This window comes from Rhododendron vialii, chromosome 6a (assembly GCF_030253575.1).
Source record: "Rhododendron vialii isolate Sample 1 chromosome 6a, ASM3025357v1".
Classification (NCBI taxonomy): domain Eukaryota; kingdom Viridiplantae; phylum Streptophyta; class Magnoliopsida; order Ericales; family Ericaceae; genus Rhododendron; species Rhododendron vialii.
The window spans coordinates 28,850,574-28,867,194 of NC_080562.1; the positions used below are offsets into that span (position 1 = coordinate 28,850,574).

The 16,621-nt window shown below is 37.4% G+C and overlaps 2 protein-coding genes across 3 annotated transcripts; one reads left to right on the top strand and one right to left on the bottom strand.

Annotated features, from left to right (window-relative positions):
• Window positions 1–1,683: 1,683 nt before the first annotated feature.
• On the bottom strand, window positions 1,684–7,165 carry LOC131330066 (protein CONSERVED ONLY IN THE GREEN LINEAGE 160, chloroplastic). 2 transcript variants are annotated; one of them, XM_058363556.1, is made up of 9 exons: window positions 6,740–7,162; window positions 5,961–6,010; window positions 5,785–5,860; window positions 5,602–5,697; window positions 5,373–5,453; window positions 5,176–5,267; window positions 4,644–4,736; window positions 3,145–3,213; window positions 1,684–2,042 (listed from the first exon to the last, which is right to left on the bottom strand). In XM_058363556.1, the coding sequence occupies exons 1-9, from the start codon at window positions 7,067–7,069 to the stop codon at window positions 1,904–1,906; spliced, it is 1,026 nt and encodes a 341-aa protein (XP_058219539.1). In that variant the 5' UTR covers window positions 7,070–7,162; the 3' UTR covers window positions 1,684–1,903. The 2 variants fall into 2 exon arrangements, with proteins under 2 accessions (XP_058219539.1, XP_058219540.1); XM_058363557.1 differs by having other exon boundaries at window positions 1,901–2,042; window positions 3,145–3,235; window positions 6,740–7,165.
• A 3,509-nt stretch (window positions 7,166–10,674) lies between these two features.
• LOC131330097 (heavy metal-associated isoprenylated plant protein 28) lies at window positions 10,675–11,748 on the top strand. The gene is made up of 2 exons (XM_058363602.1): window positions 10,675–10,750; window positions 11,363–11,748. Exons 1-2 carry the CDS (start codon window positions 10,684–10,686, stop codon window positions 11,746–11,748), a joined length of 453 nt encoding a protein of 150 aa, XP_058219585.1. The 5' UTR covers window positions 10,675–10,683.
• The last annotated feature ends 4,873 nt before the right edge of the window (window positions 11,749–16,621 follow it).

Consider the following 16,621-nt stretch of genomic DNA (forward strand, 5'->3'; position numbering starts at 1 on the left):
CATCTTCATGCGATGAAGATGAAGATGCAAAAATTTCTTCTGCGAGAATTATTTTTTAACTTATTCATTATAGAGAATAATAGAATGTTAATAGTAGTATATTCAGAAGAAACATGTTTTAGAGTTTTTTGTTTGTAGAGATGAGAGATGGTAGATAGAGAAGGGTAGATGGTGAAAGTTAGTTAAGAAAAAGATACAAGGGGAATAATTAAAAAAAATGGCTCTGCAAATGACAATGCACCATTGGTCCTACCAGTGTCATTTTTTGGCCAAATGACACTATTCATCGCCATTTAATGGAAATGGCTTAAGCCAAAATGGCCCACCATTAGAGTTGCTCTAACCTACGTTATATGAGGTTCTTGCCATTCCTAAAAGGAAAAGAAAAAGCCGTTTGATTTGAAGGGGCTTAGCTAGCATTTCCCCAAGACAAAGCATAGTGATTGTATTTACTTCTTGTTGATACAGGAAGAGTCAGACTGAAAGGAATTAAACCAGGAAATCTGATCCTCACGAATTGGCCCTTTCATAGACTATCTTCACGATCTTTCGAAGTTCATTGTTGTTTATTGGGTTACGATTCGCATAAATGGTTGATACTTTGAATGCACAGCCCATTATATGGGAATTTTGTCTTAAATTTTTTGATTTATTAACCCTCTATTTCCATTCCGTGCTGCGTGAGGGGAAATGTAGGAAATATTATTTCCACCTTTGAGTAGACCTTTCAAAATGTATGCTCACATCTTAGGCACTCTGGAGGTTCCATAGGGTGAACTCAACGCTACTAAACTCACAACAGATGCTCTTATATGTAGACAAAGAGCAGTGCTGGTTTTTGGGTCCTCTGATCTAAAACAAGTCCTCACGATTATCAGTTGAGTTGGAGCGTTGGGATAGGTCGGGCTCCATTTGGGTCGAGAAAATCCCTTATGGGTCTAGAACATATATGAGTTGGGCAATCCGGGTTTAGGAGAACTGGGCAGTTGGTCCAGCCGTCGTGTATCAGTAGCAAATACTACATGGGATTACTCTTTAATCCTCTTTTCGCCCTAGCCGGTTGGTCATATTCTGTCTGTGTGCTCTTCTCTCTATGTTTATGTACTGGAAATCTACAATGTTCTGAAATATCTATGAAGTTCTGTCTCATGCCCAAAAAAACTAGAAGGCAACATTACGTCCCACAAATCTCAACTGTTTTTTTGCTAAGAAAATGATAGTAATAATGGTCAAGGAGCCTATTATACACTATTCTTATGCACCAAGAACAGGGATTTGTGGAGAGAGAGAGAGAGAGAGAGAGATGATCTTCATGATAAGCGTGCATATCTTATATTCATTGAGTTCTCCTAGAGATAGCTTGCCAAACTTAGCAATTAGCATTGCCCCACTTTGGCAGGGATTTTTAGTTCCACAATATTTTCACGATTCCGACTTCCAAAGCCATCCCCCAGCATGGTTTTATCCTGAGGCCCAAACAGTGAACAGTGACTTTGTGGATCGTGAATTAAGTTACCTGGGAATTGAAATTTTTAGTTTATAGAGCCCTTCATAAACAACTTCCAATTACATGCAAAAGAAAATCTCAGATCGGTTCTCAACATAAAAGTTCATTCAATAATCCACTCAGGTTCACCAACTATTTGGATTCAATTTCACCATTTAGCATATTGTTTGATAGAATTTCACCAATTAGCATACGTTTTCAATAAACTCAAACTGTTTAAGCAATGGATCGATTTCACCGGGAGTTGTTACACAGCAGACAAGGTATGGTCATTTGACCTACAAGTCGTTCTGGAAAGTATTCAAGCCTTTACATGCTAAATTTAACCACTTTGATTGGCAACTGTTGAGACATATAGACATCAGAAAAATGAAAATAACTGCTTGTACACTACCTCTAGTCTTGAGTCTTTTCCCCAACTACAGGCAAAGCCTCCTCAATAGCTTGGATAAATGTGGCAATCTTGTATGTGAAGAACCCCACTAGCATTGGTATCAATTGTAGTTGCATGAATCCATACTCTGGAACAAGTATCCTGCACGAAACACAGCTTCTCAGAGGCTAGGAACCAGATAAAAAGCACACCTGAACTCACTCCCATGTGTAAGCAGTTGTACTATGTAGTGTTTAGTATTACCTTTCAGGTTTTGCGCAAAAAAGCTGAAAACGATAGCTACTCAAAAGTTGAGTTTTAGACACAAATTTCAGGATAGCTTTCCCAAGCAAAAAGTCGAAGCGGCAGTTTGCAGCAGTAAGACTTGAAACAAGGCATCATGCCTGGAAAGGGAAGGCCTCAACCACCAGGCCAATCGTTCGAAAAGGATGAGGGGGAGGGGGTGTGCAACTTTCTCAGCAAACCATTCCAGTTTATAGTGATGCATGCATGCATGAATATAAATAGCAAGCCAGTTTTGGGAACCCGAAGTATGATCAAATTCAGAAGGCGTGGGTTACACGACACTTATTTTCCAAAACCTGATGTCAATACCTTACGACAATATCACTAAATTGTTGAGTACAGCATGAGATATCTAGTGACTCAACCTTGTGGCAAAGCGGATCACAAACTCTTCAGTATAAGAATGCAGAAATTCAATTCTTTTCTTTTCTGCTACCCAGATAAAATTAGAGAAACCATATTTTGAAATCAAGGCTGCAGATGGCAACTATTGCTAAAAGTGAACTATGGATCAAAAAATGCACAAGGGAGTGAAATTTGATATGAAATGAAAAAAGAGATGAACAACATTAACAACGAGGAATGCAAGCCCATATGTTAAGCAATCCCACCATACTAATAGTGAGGGGATTACTAAAACCTCATATCACAAGGTATTGTACATCTCATGTTTTCTGGGATTGTTTGTCCAATGGATATGTTATCTCTCCTCTAACTGTTGCATTAAAATGCAGTCCCTGTGGATTTATAGTTGAATCCATGTCTAATCAGCCCAATCAAATGGGCTCAGAATATAGCAAAATAGGATCGACAAAGGGGAAAAGGCAAACAAGAAAGTCAAGGAAGACAGAAGTAACAGAATGAATCTATGGTTATTTGGCTATTTGCATAGAAACAGCCAGTGGTGGGAACAACGAAGCAGCATATTGCAGAAAGCATGCAAGTTTAAGGGCTTTACCCGTTCCACCGGTTATAGACCATGACCAACACAACAGGAATCAGTAGTCTTGGTTGCGCAATTGCTCCCCTGCAATAAAGCATATGCCAGACTGCTAAATTATTGAAAACCAAAAAGTGTCGTCTATGACTTCAAGATATTTAAGGCCAAAAAGATAATACAGAACCCCAGATCTGTACAAATGAAATCTAGTAGTTCAAAATCAGATTGTGCACACAATTGTTGTACAAAAAGGCCAATTCAAGGGTGTCAATTTAGCTTTGCCTTGAGTATCTACAACAAAATTGCAGCCGAATGTATTTTAGCTTCTGTTAAAAAAATACTGTCAAGAATTTTCTGGGATGTAGGTCTATTCTTTATTGATCCATGAACTTCATTTTCCTTTTTATAAGCTGTGCAAAGAATCTATCTTCCATTGAATTAAGCTGGAGAAGGTGGATAAACAATTGTATACTGTTTCACATTTAAAACACAAGCACATGAATATATGCATTCCAAAAATCTGCCGGTTCCTGTTGCAATGTTCATGTCATAATTTCTTCCGTCTTGTTGGTCACTAAGATACCTATAACACAGCCCTAATTTTTCTCTCAAGTCTCAGAAGTTTGAGAGCTCTGTTCTTATTCATTTGGTCTCTCCTTTCACATTTCAAAGAGTCTTCATCATATTGGGTTACCTCCATTAAAGGGGTGTAGCTACATCTAAAGGAATCAGCTTGCTAAACCTCATATGGAGGAATATTCTCAACTTGTCTTTGGGTAGTACTAAGTTGCACTTTTTGCCATCACAAACTTGCACATATGTCTCATGGCGCTACTAGACATGGGAGGGATGTTTGTGCTAGGTTTGAGGCATTGACAGAAGTTAAAAATTCAGTGCTTCTATTTGCATGAACTACAGTTGTGGGTAAAAGATAAAAACCCTTTCAGTGGATTGTAAAGGTTTGCGGTAAATTTAATAACTCTTTGTTGGTTCTGTGGCTTTCTAAGTGGCTTTAAGAATGCCGGTAGTGGACGTAGGCAAGTAGCCAAACCACTAAAAAAAACTTATGTCCGTCCTGCTTAAACATTCATTCTTCGTCCAATTACAAAAACCATTCATCTTCTTACTGACTAGTGTAGGGTTGAATGTATGAGATGCAATGATAGGAAAATCCCACATGGTTGACTTCCACTACATTTGTGAAGATTGAAAAGGGTAGATCAGATTGATCCCAAGAGGGATGGACATTGAATAGGCTTGATGCAAAGGAAATTGTGAAAATCCACAAAATTCTGATATCAAAATGGACATCATTTTATCCATTCCAAATAGAGTCTAGCAAGACTTTGACTTTATCCACTAACTTTAAGGTGGTTATAATCATAGAGTACAATGACTGTTTGATTCCTAACTTAAAGTATAAAATTGGGATGTAGAGTAACGCACTCAGTAGCTTTACAAAAATCACATGCCATCGGCTAAAATCTTGCTGTCAAGAGGAAGAATGAATTGCTTACTTGAGGACCCCACTGGCTCCACCAGCCATGGAATCAATACTACTCCCAAGCATACGCATATAAACCAAAGAACCAAGCAACCCCGCACCATAGCTGCACACATTGAAATAACACAAAAATCAATCCTAATATCCTATCGTACATAAAATGATCTTTAGATACCCTTCTGTCAATAACAAACCATCAACTCTCAATCTAACTTACAGGGCGTGTACAAACCACAATAAGGACCTTTGAAATAGAAATAACACTGTATTAAACAAAACGAAGGAATGAATAGACAATTTGGACAAGAAAAGGCAGGATAAAAGAACAAATGGTCTCAAACGCAAACAGGGTAAAAAAAAGGAACTTGAAAATGATATTGCACATCTGCAAATAGCATTGCTTTTACAGTAGATGTGCAGCCTCCATCAACCAACTTAATAAGCGCATAATTGGAACACCACTTCATTCCAACAGGTAAGGATTAAAAGTATTAAAAAAAATCAGCAAGGAAAATTTGGAATAACAGCACATCTACGATATTTACCTCACTGTAATTTCAGGAGAATAAGAAACATAAGCTGAGACTAGACCCAGACCACCAACTCCCAGGGTGAGGAACTGCAACCTCTTCTTCAACTGCACAAGCGATTTTGTAAGGCAGGAAAACTAATCATGAAAAGATCTGATTAATAGTACACAAAAGGTCACCAACATTTATAGATCCAAAAGCCCTATCCGTACCTTAAAGTATTGTTCCCTTGACTGAGCAGCCAATACTTTTGGGTCTCCTCGAGGTCGCCTTACTTCCCGAATCATCACATCCTACAGTACAGAGATCAAGGAAGACACCGAACTCAAAAACATACTTGCCATAGGTTTTAGCTAATGAAAATAGCACCCCAGCCAAGAGGACGTTTAGCAAAGATAATAGCATTTGTTAGACTGATTATCCAATCAGGAAAATACTCACACTCCCTCCGGTTGCAGCCTTAGTGGCTCTATTCCACTTCTCTTGCTCGCGCCGCGTTGGTGCTGGTTTCCATTTTTGTAATGTACTGTCACTAGCCTGACAATGATATGATTCTCAACTAGTAAAGAAGAATAAAATGAACTATAGAAACAAAAGCAATGAAGAAGTAACAGTTGAACGTACTTGAACTGCCTCAACTCCTTCCTCTACAACAGGTTTAGATGGCGATGTCAGCTCTTTGCTCAAATCAATTTTCAAACTGCATGCTCATATTGCATGTGGTATTAGGGGGTTAGAGAGAAAACAAAAACACTTTCCAAACGAACTAATTAAATCTAGCAAGAGAAATGAGAACATACTTATCAAGGCTCATAACTCTGGTCAAACTAAGAAAACCAGCAGACTCTTCCTGTTCACATAACACCCATGAGTTCTCATAATTGAAAAAAAAAAAAAAGAAGCTACATCAAGACAACACAACAAAACCACAGCAAGGATTAGAAAAAGGAAAAATCCTAATGGACCTCTACTGCTTCCAAACATTGTCATCCAACAAGCATGATAACTGCTGAACTGATATAATCATACCAAGAAAACAGTTCCATAACTAAACTCTACACTCTGAACCATCAGTCAGCAACAAACAGGAAACTATTAGATTGGACTTGCTTCCCTTGATTGGGCACCCCCTTCCCCAGCCTTCCCAAACTCATTTCACAAACCTAGGAGTATAAGATTTGAAAAAGAAAATAGTTTCACACCCCTCTTTTGAATTTCTCTTACTTTTTGGAATATTTCTTATCCCCAGTGGATATAATTGGCCATTCTTGATAGCAAGAAAGGGCTTGCCTCCATTGTGGAAGGTTGCAAGGTCGAACCCCATGAAAGCAAAACATTCTAAATGTTGGGCTAGTTTGCCCAGTCGGTAATTCCATGGCCCAATTAGTCAAGGTGCGCGAAAACAAGGCTGGAGACCCAATTATTAGAAACAATTTCGAAGAATAAAGATAATTGGCCATCCTTGCAGTAAGCATAATCACTGGTCACTAAACAGGCAAAACCCATTTCATTTCCAAACCAACCAACCATCAAAAAACACCACTGACACCAAATCAAGCAACATTCAACAGGAACGAACCTTAACAGGAGGAAATGAGGGAACTTCAGAAGGGTCCTGAATAACCCGTTTCATGTGACCCATAAAGTCTTTGTTCCATATATACTCATCGGAAGTGAGTGGGTCCTCTCCCTCGCCGCCCCAGTACTTTCTGAGCTTGGTCGTCGTGGGCGGGCCGCCGTAGTCGCCTGGGGCCATTCCGGTGGACCATTTCTGAGGCTTCTTCTTCGGCAGTAGGATTTTGGTCGGTGGAGTTGTTGTTGAAGGGTCTTGGGATAAGGGTGTGTTTGTGGTGGTGGTAGTGGAGGTGGGTGTGGTTGGAATGTAGATGCAGTTCAGAATTACTCCCATTTTCTGTTGTTGCTACTGATTTTTTTTGGATTGGGTGGTTATAGAATTTGAGCTAGGATGGCATCCTCCCCGTCCAAATTTTGAACCGGATGAAACAATTCAAATTTGGATCATATATTAAAAAAATCAGAAATGATATTGGTACCGACCTCCCGGTACCGAAATCGTACCGCCGGCCGCCGGTGGGCCGTCTCCGGCCACCGGACGGCCGATCCGAGCCGTCCAAAAATTAAAAAAAAAAAAAACGAGGGGGCCTACGCGAGAATCAACGGTATCCGAGGTGTGTAAGGTTCTTGATCCGAGCACCCTTTTTTCGTGTATATATGTATATTCCCGCGAATATACATATATACACGAAAAAAGGGTGCTCGGATCAAGCACCTTACACACCTCGGATGCCGTTGATTCCCGCGTAGGCCCCCTCGTTTTTTTTTTTTAAAATTTTTGGACGGCTCGGATCGGCCGTCCGGTGGCCGGAGACGGCCCACCGGCGGCCGGCGGTACGATTTCGGTACCGGGGAGGTCGGTACATGTAGCACTACTCTAAAAAAATCAATGGTTCAAATTTACTCAAGAAACCTCTAAAGAAATCAATTCTTCTAGCAAATGGTCTTTAAACAGATTGGAACTATTGATTGCATTACTAAACGGATCAGACTATAACTATCTCCTCTGATCTAAAAACATGGAATGGAGAGGATCCGTTCCAATTTGGGTTCCGCAATGTTGTTTAGTTTCAAAGAATTTAGAAATATCTGTGGGATGATTTTTTTTGGCCGTTGATTTGGTTTGTGTTGGTTGGTATTCAACCACGAATGCTTTATCAGAGAAGATTTTGTCAAGGCAAGGCAACGAGTGCTGGTTACAGAATGAACTAATGCCAAACTCAAGGCCCAGGGCAACGGCGAGTTGTAGAGAGGCCGTCGAGCCCATTTCGCAAATTGTTTGGTTTGGGTTTTAACGGAGGCTTTGGGGTGACAAAGAGATGGACAAAATGAGAGTAATACTAACTGGAAACCATGTACAAATGGAGAGATTGGTTTTAAAGACCCAAAAACGAATACAGTCAAATGAACATAATGGAGAAGTCCTTAAGCAATACGGTTTTATTTGTGGTTCATAATTCTTTACTTTTTAAATTTCTCTCGTCGTTACAAATTAATAATTCACAAAAAGATAAATTCAAAATTAGCAAATGCAAGAAAATTTTGAATAAGGACAAAAAAAATAATTTGGTTCAATTATTTAGCCAAAACACCCCTTAAAGAGCAACTCCAACTGAAGTTGCCAAAAATGTGGTGGCAATAGCTAATCTGGGTGGGAAAAGAGCCGAATTACCCCTCAACTTTTTTTTCATACTCAATGCAATGATTTAATGAAGGTAATCGGGTAATTTATCACATTACCCAATTTTATCCACTCATATAAACTACTATTCAAACCAAGTATAAGTTTACCCACATCTTAACTACCCCTTAATTATAACATATTCACATTTTAACCATCATTTTTTCTTGTTTACTCAAAACCTTATCTGCACCTGACAAAATGAGTCAAGGGGATAAGCTTTCCCCCCTCGCTTCTCCCCCTTCCTTCCCCCACTAGCAAAGATGCATGCACACTTCTTCCTTCTCTCATTCCCTCCACTACCAACCACTGTCCCCCAAAGCCGGCTCTAAGTCTTCTGGAGCCCGACGTGAACTTTTTCAAATGAGGCCCTTTATATAACTCACAAATAAAAATTAAATTTTTAAAACATATTTTAAAGAAAATGCTACAAGTCTCCAAAACAATAATAACAAAAAGCTAGATAATCATTTCATTAATTCGAAATATATTACTTAAACATCACTCTTCATGCATTTTTCGCGGCAAAAGCAGTAATTAAGCTCTCTTAATAAAATTTAGCCACCATATCTTTTTCATTAGAGAGCATAAGTGAGGGCAAGGTTTGTATTCTTTAAAGAGATTAAGATAAAAATACTATTCTTATTATACAAAATATAACCCACAAACGATATATATTAGTACATCTTTTACCATTATATTTTGGGCCTTTTGTATTGAACTTCGATCCATTAAAATTGGGGCCTAACATTTTTCTACTAATTTTATATCTATATATATAATACAATGGCATATTTATTTAGGGGCCCATAAAAATAGACAAAATTTAGGAGTCTGATGCGGCCGCATATTCAGCATATGCCCAAAACTTGCCCTGCTCCTAACAAACCGGCCTGGAGTCTGTAGCATTTCGGTGGCCGGCGGGTGTACCACTTTGTAGCCCCTTTTTGCACAAAGTGATTTATTCATGAATATCACTCCAATGGTCCTATCAATTCTCCCTTACATAAGTTACATTATCATATTCCCAAAAGCCAAAACTCAACTAATTAATTACTCCCTATAGTAGTAGTTTCTAACGCTAGTACGTAGCCCATTTAATTCAAAGTTTTACTCTTTAAAACATATTCACAGTCAACTTATTTCCTCCCATGAATGCCAATACCGAGGACAATCGATCGCGCGGTGCATGCATGTGTACTTAACTAATATTCCGGAACTAAAGAATTTAATAATGTTAATGTTTTCAGAAGACGTAAATAATTAAGTTCCCTATTCGTGGATCGATCTTTGTACATAAATTATATATAGCTATTGCTTTGTGCAAGAAGTCAACTCGATCGATCTATCGAGGCCGCGATGGAAGCTCTAAATTGCCGGAGGAGACATAGCTAACATGGGTGTGGATGCCCATAAATTAAATACCTCATAATTTGCAAGTGAAGTAGTCTCTCTCGATCTAGCTCTCTTTTCCCTTTACAAGGGACCTCATCTCTAGCTAGCTTCTAGCCAAAGACACATGAAAGAGCTAGAAATAGTCGGTGGGGGACTATTTCCTTAAATGTTACTACTAAATTAAGTTGGAAGGTACATATCGCATACACCTAGCTAGACGAGCTGGAGGGAGTGCCCCCTATAATTAAGGTCTATATAAGAGATCACACAGGACATAAAATTTAAAGAAAAGGGACTCATCGATCATTTGTTCATTTTGCCTAAACCTCGACAATTTGCTAGCTATAGATCAATAAAAGCAGCTGCTTTCATCCATCAAGGAGTAAACCTCCACAAATTTCTAAGGTTACAAGAAAGAAGAAATATGACGGTAACTCTCTCTCTCTCTCTCTCTCTCTCTCTCTGTATTATCGTTTCATTGTCGATCTCTCACTATTAATTTTTCTGTTACTTTTCTCCCGTTATTTTTGGATTTTTGTAATATTGGGAGATTGAGGGGGAGATTTGACTTTTTTAACGGCGCTACAAGAGTGTCTATACTCTTTGAAGCTATTTCTGTTAACATCTATAGGCTCCACGTAAGCCGATGAATGTTTAACATAATTTAATACCATGTGAGCCGATGAATGTTAACACTTTCCAAGCTTTATAATTTTCCAATGTTATCCTTTTGTTGTTTCGTTTTTTTACAACAATACAAGTTTCGTTTATTTGCATCGGGCGCCAAAATTAGATCACATGCATAGAATCACCAAATGAAAATACCGTAAATGATCAATTGCTTAAATTTGTTGCATGTGTAGACTATTGAGATGCGTGTTCACATGGATTGCGCTGGATGCGTGAGCAAGATTAGGAAATCCCTTCAGAAACTCAAAGGTACCTACCTACCTGATCATGCCTTATTATTCCCCATCTCACTTTGCTTTATGTACGTGTTTGTTATATGAAAAAAAATAATGGTGTTTTATCCAGTTTTTTTTTTTTTCCTTTTCAGGAAAATCAAATTAGATGGAACCCAAGAACCGTGTTATTTTAACAACTATTCACATAATTTGATTTAAACCGAATGATGCTATTGATTTGAATTTTTCTTGTTTTAATCGGTAGCATCGATCGATCATTCAGTATAAATTATGTGAACAGTTATTCTTGTCCTCCTATATACTGCATAAGAAACAAGTCTTGGTTACGGTGAAAAAACAATCGAGTAGAACGGTCGAGTAGAGGATTATTCAAGTTAGAAGAGGAAAATTAGACAAAGTCTAGAAAAAATATATATGCAGGGGTTAATTAATTACTTGATTACCCAAGACTATAACTTTAGCTTAAATATATATACACAAGGTTTAAGTTTAGCTATTTCCATTAGAACCTGATCTCATACGAGCTTTAATAATTAAGCCAAGCATGAGTTGCACCCGAGTACGTAATTTCATTGTTAGTACTAAACTAATTAGAGTTATCTAATGTCTACCTTTTTGCATTCAGGAGTGGAAGACGTAGATATCGACATGGGAATGCAGAAGGTGACGGTCACCGGATGGGCGGACAAGAAGAAAGTACTCAAGACAGTTCGAAGATGCACCGGTCGGAGGGCGGAGTTATGGCAATTCCTGAACCACCCTGATCATCACTACGATAATAACTTCACAGACCACTACTATCATCAGCACCATCACGGTGGCTCCACCACCACCCACTACGCTCCGCAGCCGCTGTCATCTTCTTACAACTACTATAAGCACGGATACGAACACGACTACGGCCATAACCGGAGTAATAATAATCACGTCTCTAGCCATCCCACACTGTTTGGACATCAAACAGGCTCTGCTTTCAGTGATGAAAATCCTCACGGGTGCTCCGTTATGTGATTGGGTGACATGTTTTTCTTTTCTTTTCCTTTTTTCTTTTGGTAAAAGCATTTATTATACTATGCTTTTTTAATCAATGTATTACTATTTTTCTTCATAAACATGTACTCCCTCCGTCCCTTTTTAAGTGTCTTGCTTCGTAATTTTAACTTATTAAAAAGACATCATCATTATACCTTTCACATCAACTTTTTCCTCCACTTTCCCAACTTACCCATCATCATTACACTTTTACGCACTTACTTTTTAAAATGGAATCTACTTTTAGGGACAAAATAGACAATTCACCAACTTTTACCCACTAACTTTACAAAATGGACACTTATTAAGGGACAACCCAAAATGGAATACCGGACTATAAATAAGGGACCGAGGGAGTATTGTTTTCGGATTACCATTAAATTTCTGCATATATATATATATATATATATATATTATGAACTGTAAAAATGTTTCTGAAACTTTATACAAAATAAATTTTTTATTTTTTTATTTTCATCCATTTTTTTTTAATTCCCCTCCCCCAACTTCATGTATGCTTTGCCAAGTTTTCTTCAATAAATTGTTGCCAATAAAAAAAATTATCCAAAAGAAGATTGTTTCGTAAAATTATGGGCCGGAACAATATACCCACTCCCACTTAGCGGCATTAACAATAAGCTTTTCTTTTGTTTTTGCCAATATTGTATGCATAAGCTAGAATACTAAAAAATTAGTAAGAGCATCTTCAATCTAACACCCTCCAAATCTCTATTTTAGAGGATCAAATTAATCTATTTTATTTGAAAAGTAGATTTAGAGGATTATACTATTTATCTCAACTCCAACCCAACACTCTATTTCTCAACTCCAACACATATTTGGAGGAGATCCTTTATTTTTTCCTTCATCCTCTATATTTAGAGGATCAAAGTTCATCCTCCCAAATGGAAAAGAGTTTTAGAAGATGAGTTGAAGAATATTTTTCCTCCAAAATGAAGAAATGAAGTATGGATTGGAGATGCTCTAAGTTAACAATCAAAAAGGATTCGATATTTTTTCATAAACTTGAATCCGGACTTTCCTTTGAAAGCCAAGAAGCTTGGCCCCTCTCAAAACGAAAACCATAGGAAAACCTAAGAGAAGTGCATCCATGGTGTACAGAGCGGCGTGCAGGATCCACTTTCGGGTACTGCACTAGCGATCCAAAGAGGTTCATTAACTTTAAAATATTTTTTTGAAGTGCCCAATGAAAATTTAGCTCGATCGAATAACTGCAATTGCTTGATTCCACGTATCAATTTTTCGTTTAGAATTCAGAATTCTTGTGTCCGGAGTGAAAAATTGCTACACTAAATTAAACACTTACAGTTGTTCAATTGAGCTTATTTTTTATGAGAACATTTGAAAAATACTTTAAAATTAATGAACAATTTAAATCTTTGTTCGAGATAGAAAACAAACAGAAATGCTATACACACATACAATCTGTGCACAGATTGTGCACAGATTTTGTTGTGGGGCCCACCACGGGTCCCACACAAATCATCCGAGCCGTTCATTAAATGTAAAATATTTTTTCAAGGGTCCCCGTAAAAAATAATCTCAATCCGATACCTATAGATACTCGATCCAATCGTATAACTTTTCATTATCCGAAAATCTGAATGAAAAGTTAGATGGTTGGATGAAGCACCTTTAGGTATTGGATTGAGCTTATTTTTTACGGGGACCCTTGAAAAAATATTTTACATTTAATGAACGGCTTGGATGATTTGTGTGGAACCCGTGGTGGACCCCACAACGAAATTTGTGCACAAAAATCTGTACCGGTAGCAGGATTCGAAAACAAAAGTGCTATGACCTATGAGTACACCGGTTGTGTACACCATTTGTACACTGGCTATGTGGCACTGGCTGAACCCAGTAAAGGGCCCCACCTCCTCCTCTCTTGCAATTCAAAATTTCACCCAAAAATTGCCCGAAAATTTGACCCCAACTTTACCAACTCAAGCCCACTTTATCTCTCTTGACTTTTACTCCTTCCTCGACCCCATTTGCATTTCTGGAATCTTTGTATGAGACAGAAAAAGCAGAAATGTTACACACACAGCAAAGTGCATAGATTTTTTGTGGGATCCATTACGGGTCTCACACAAATAATCCAAGCCGTTCATTAAATGTAAAACATTTTTTCGAGGGCCTCCGCAAAAAATCAGCTTAATCCAACACCTATAAGTGCTCGATTCAATCATCTAACTTTTCATTATCCTGAAATTTGAATGAAAAGTTAAATGATTGAATCGAGCACCTATGAGTATCGGATTGAGCTGATTTTTGGCGGGGGCCCTTGAAAAAATATTTTATATTTAATGAACAGCTCGGATTATTTGTGTGGGACCCGTAGTGGGTTCCACAAAAAATCTGTGCACAAAATCTGTGCACTTTTGCTGTGTGTAGCATTGCTCAAAAAGGACGCGCGCCAATCTGTTCACCGTCTGTGCAATCTTGTCGGTAGCCATGTAAGAACGGAATTAAAATTTTACCCCAGCAGTGGCAAAATATATATTAAAAAAATAAAAAAGATGCATTACAATATTAATAGTTATCGACTCTCGAAAAAAATAAAATAACATAACAAAAATTATAGTAAATGATGTTTATCATTTGCACATGGAGTACAAAAAAAGACTAACTTTAATTTTTTAAGTTAAATTGTTTTACAGTTAAAGTGGGGAGTTTTTTTTCTCTTTAATTATACCTCATCCTTAATATTATTTCATTTTTTGGTCTCCTTTGTTGAAAAAAAAGAAAGAAGTAGATTTAGGACTAGCATGTGACAAAAAATAAGAAAAAAATTCTATCGGTAGCGAAATTATATAAGTTAAAAATAATTTGTTTTTTTAATATATAATAATTATATTGTTTAAAAATGTTGTCGTGGCGACCCCGCCACTAAACCCCCTATTCCATCATTGTAGCCGTGGACGGGTCGCTAGTAAAAATTCGGAAGTAGAAAAACTGGTGAAAAGTAGTTTCCAAAAGGGTCAATGGGTCATCGATCTGTTTAACAGCATGATTGCAGTATTTTTAAAATTTTCACTCACCTCCCCTATGATTTTTTTTACAAACAAACCTCCTATCAGGTTTTTGAAATTGCCCTATCCTCCCATGTCAGCCTTGCCAACAACACATGTCAAATTTATTATTATTTTAGAAAAATTTGGAGTGAAACAATGAAAGAAAATGTTTAGAGCATCTTCAATGGGAAATGTCAAATATGACGTGAACAATGCAACGGCTACTTTTGACAGCTTCAAGCCTTCCAATCATATTGAATTTCCATATGCCAATTCCACATGAAATTGAAGGTAACTCTTAATATGTCAATTTTCACATCAACATAGTGGCATGCCAATTTTTAAAATCTAACCGTTTGAATTTCAAAAGAGTGTCGTCTATTTTTTTTTTCTTTTAAGTTTGACATAAGGGTTGACATTAATGGCAAAAATTTGGCATAAGGGTTGGAGAGAAGATTTTGATGTCATATTGGAGATGTCAAAATGTCACATAAGCCTTCAAAAAAGTTTGGCATCTCCAATTTGAAGTCAATGGTTGGAGATGCTCTACGTTGACATGAGAGAGGAAATGTAAAATGACACACAAGAATTTGACATCTTAATTGGAGTTGCTTCACATGCCAATTCTTTCACTTGGCATGCCTTTTGACATCCTTGGTTGGAGATAAGGATAACATATACCTCATTTGACGTCTCTAACACCTCTCTCTCTTTCTCTCTCTCTCTCTACACACACACTCTATATGAAATTTTTGCTCGACCAATTTAAAGCCATATATTTGATAATTTTTCGTTTTTCTTTGTGAAAATATTTGAAGCTTCATAAAAAAAGGGAAGGGATTCTATTCTTTTGTATTTATGGCTACATATATGTAAATAATTCAAATTTTCCAAATTTTTTTAAGCAAAATAAAAAAAAGAAAATGTTAATACATGTATATTTAAAACCCAATGTATATAATGTGTGTTTTGAGTTTGGAGACTACTTGTATGAGAGATATATGCATATATATGGGGGATTTATTTGGACCTGAAGTTATTCTTCATATCCCCATGTTTTCTTTATAGATGGATCGATGGACTAATTTAATCACAATCTTAAAGTGCACCTATCTCGAAACCTTTTTGTCTTCATACTCAGACATACTCTACATCAGTCGCCACCCAAACCCTCTAGCCACTTGAACTAATTCTCTCAACATGAATACTTAGAAAATAAAAAATAAATGGTGTCTCTAATAATAATATTAGGTTTGATGTTGATCTTTTTTTTTTTTAACTGGGAAAAAATGTGGGGCGACCAGCATAGCAATCTTCATTGGGCATGACTATAGAGGCTTCCTACCCGCTGCGGAATGTTTGGTTCGAGCCATAACTGTTGTCCGCGAGGACAAGATGTTACCACAACACCACCTAAGTACAAGATGACAAGGGAAACAAATCCCCTATTCCTTTGCCACTGACAAGGCTCGAATGTGAGTTTTGCCTGAAAATGAAGGAGGCTTTTACCATCCAGGCTACCACCATCGGTGGTGTTTGATGTTCATGTTGATCAATGGCTTTTCACTCATGAAGCGCATCAGGGTTCATGAATGTGTGAAAGCAAATTAAGATAGATGTCGAGGAATTGAAAAATGGTCGGAACACATCGTGGAAAGAATATTACAACTAAGCAAACTACAAGTTGTTAACACCAATAGTCCACCAAAAAATAAATGAAAAATCAACAAGTGCAAAAATATTTGAATAAAAACAAAAAAAATAATTCAAATAGATTATCTATCTAAACAACCCCGAAATATTCTTAAGAATTA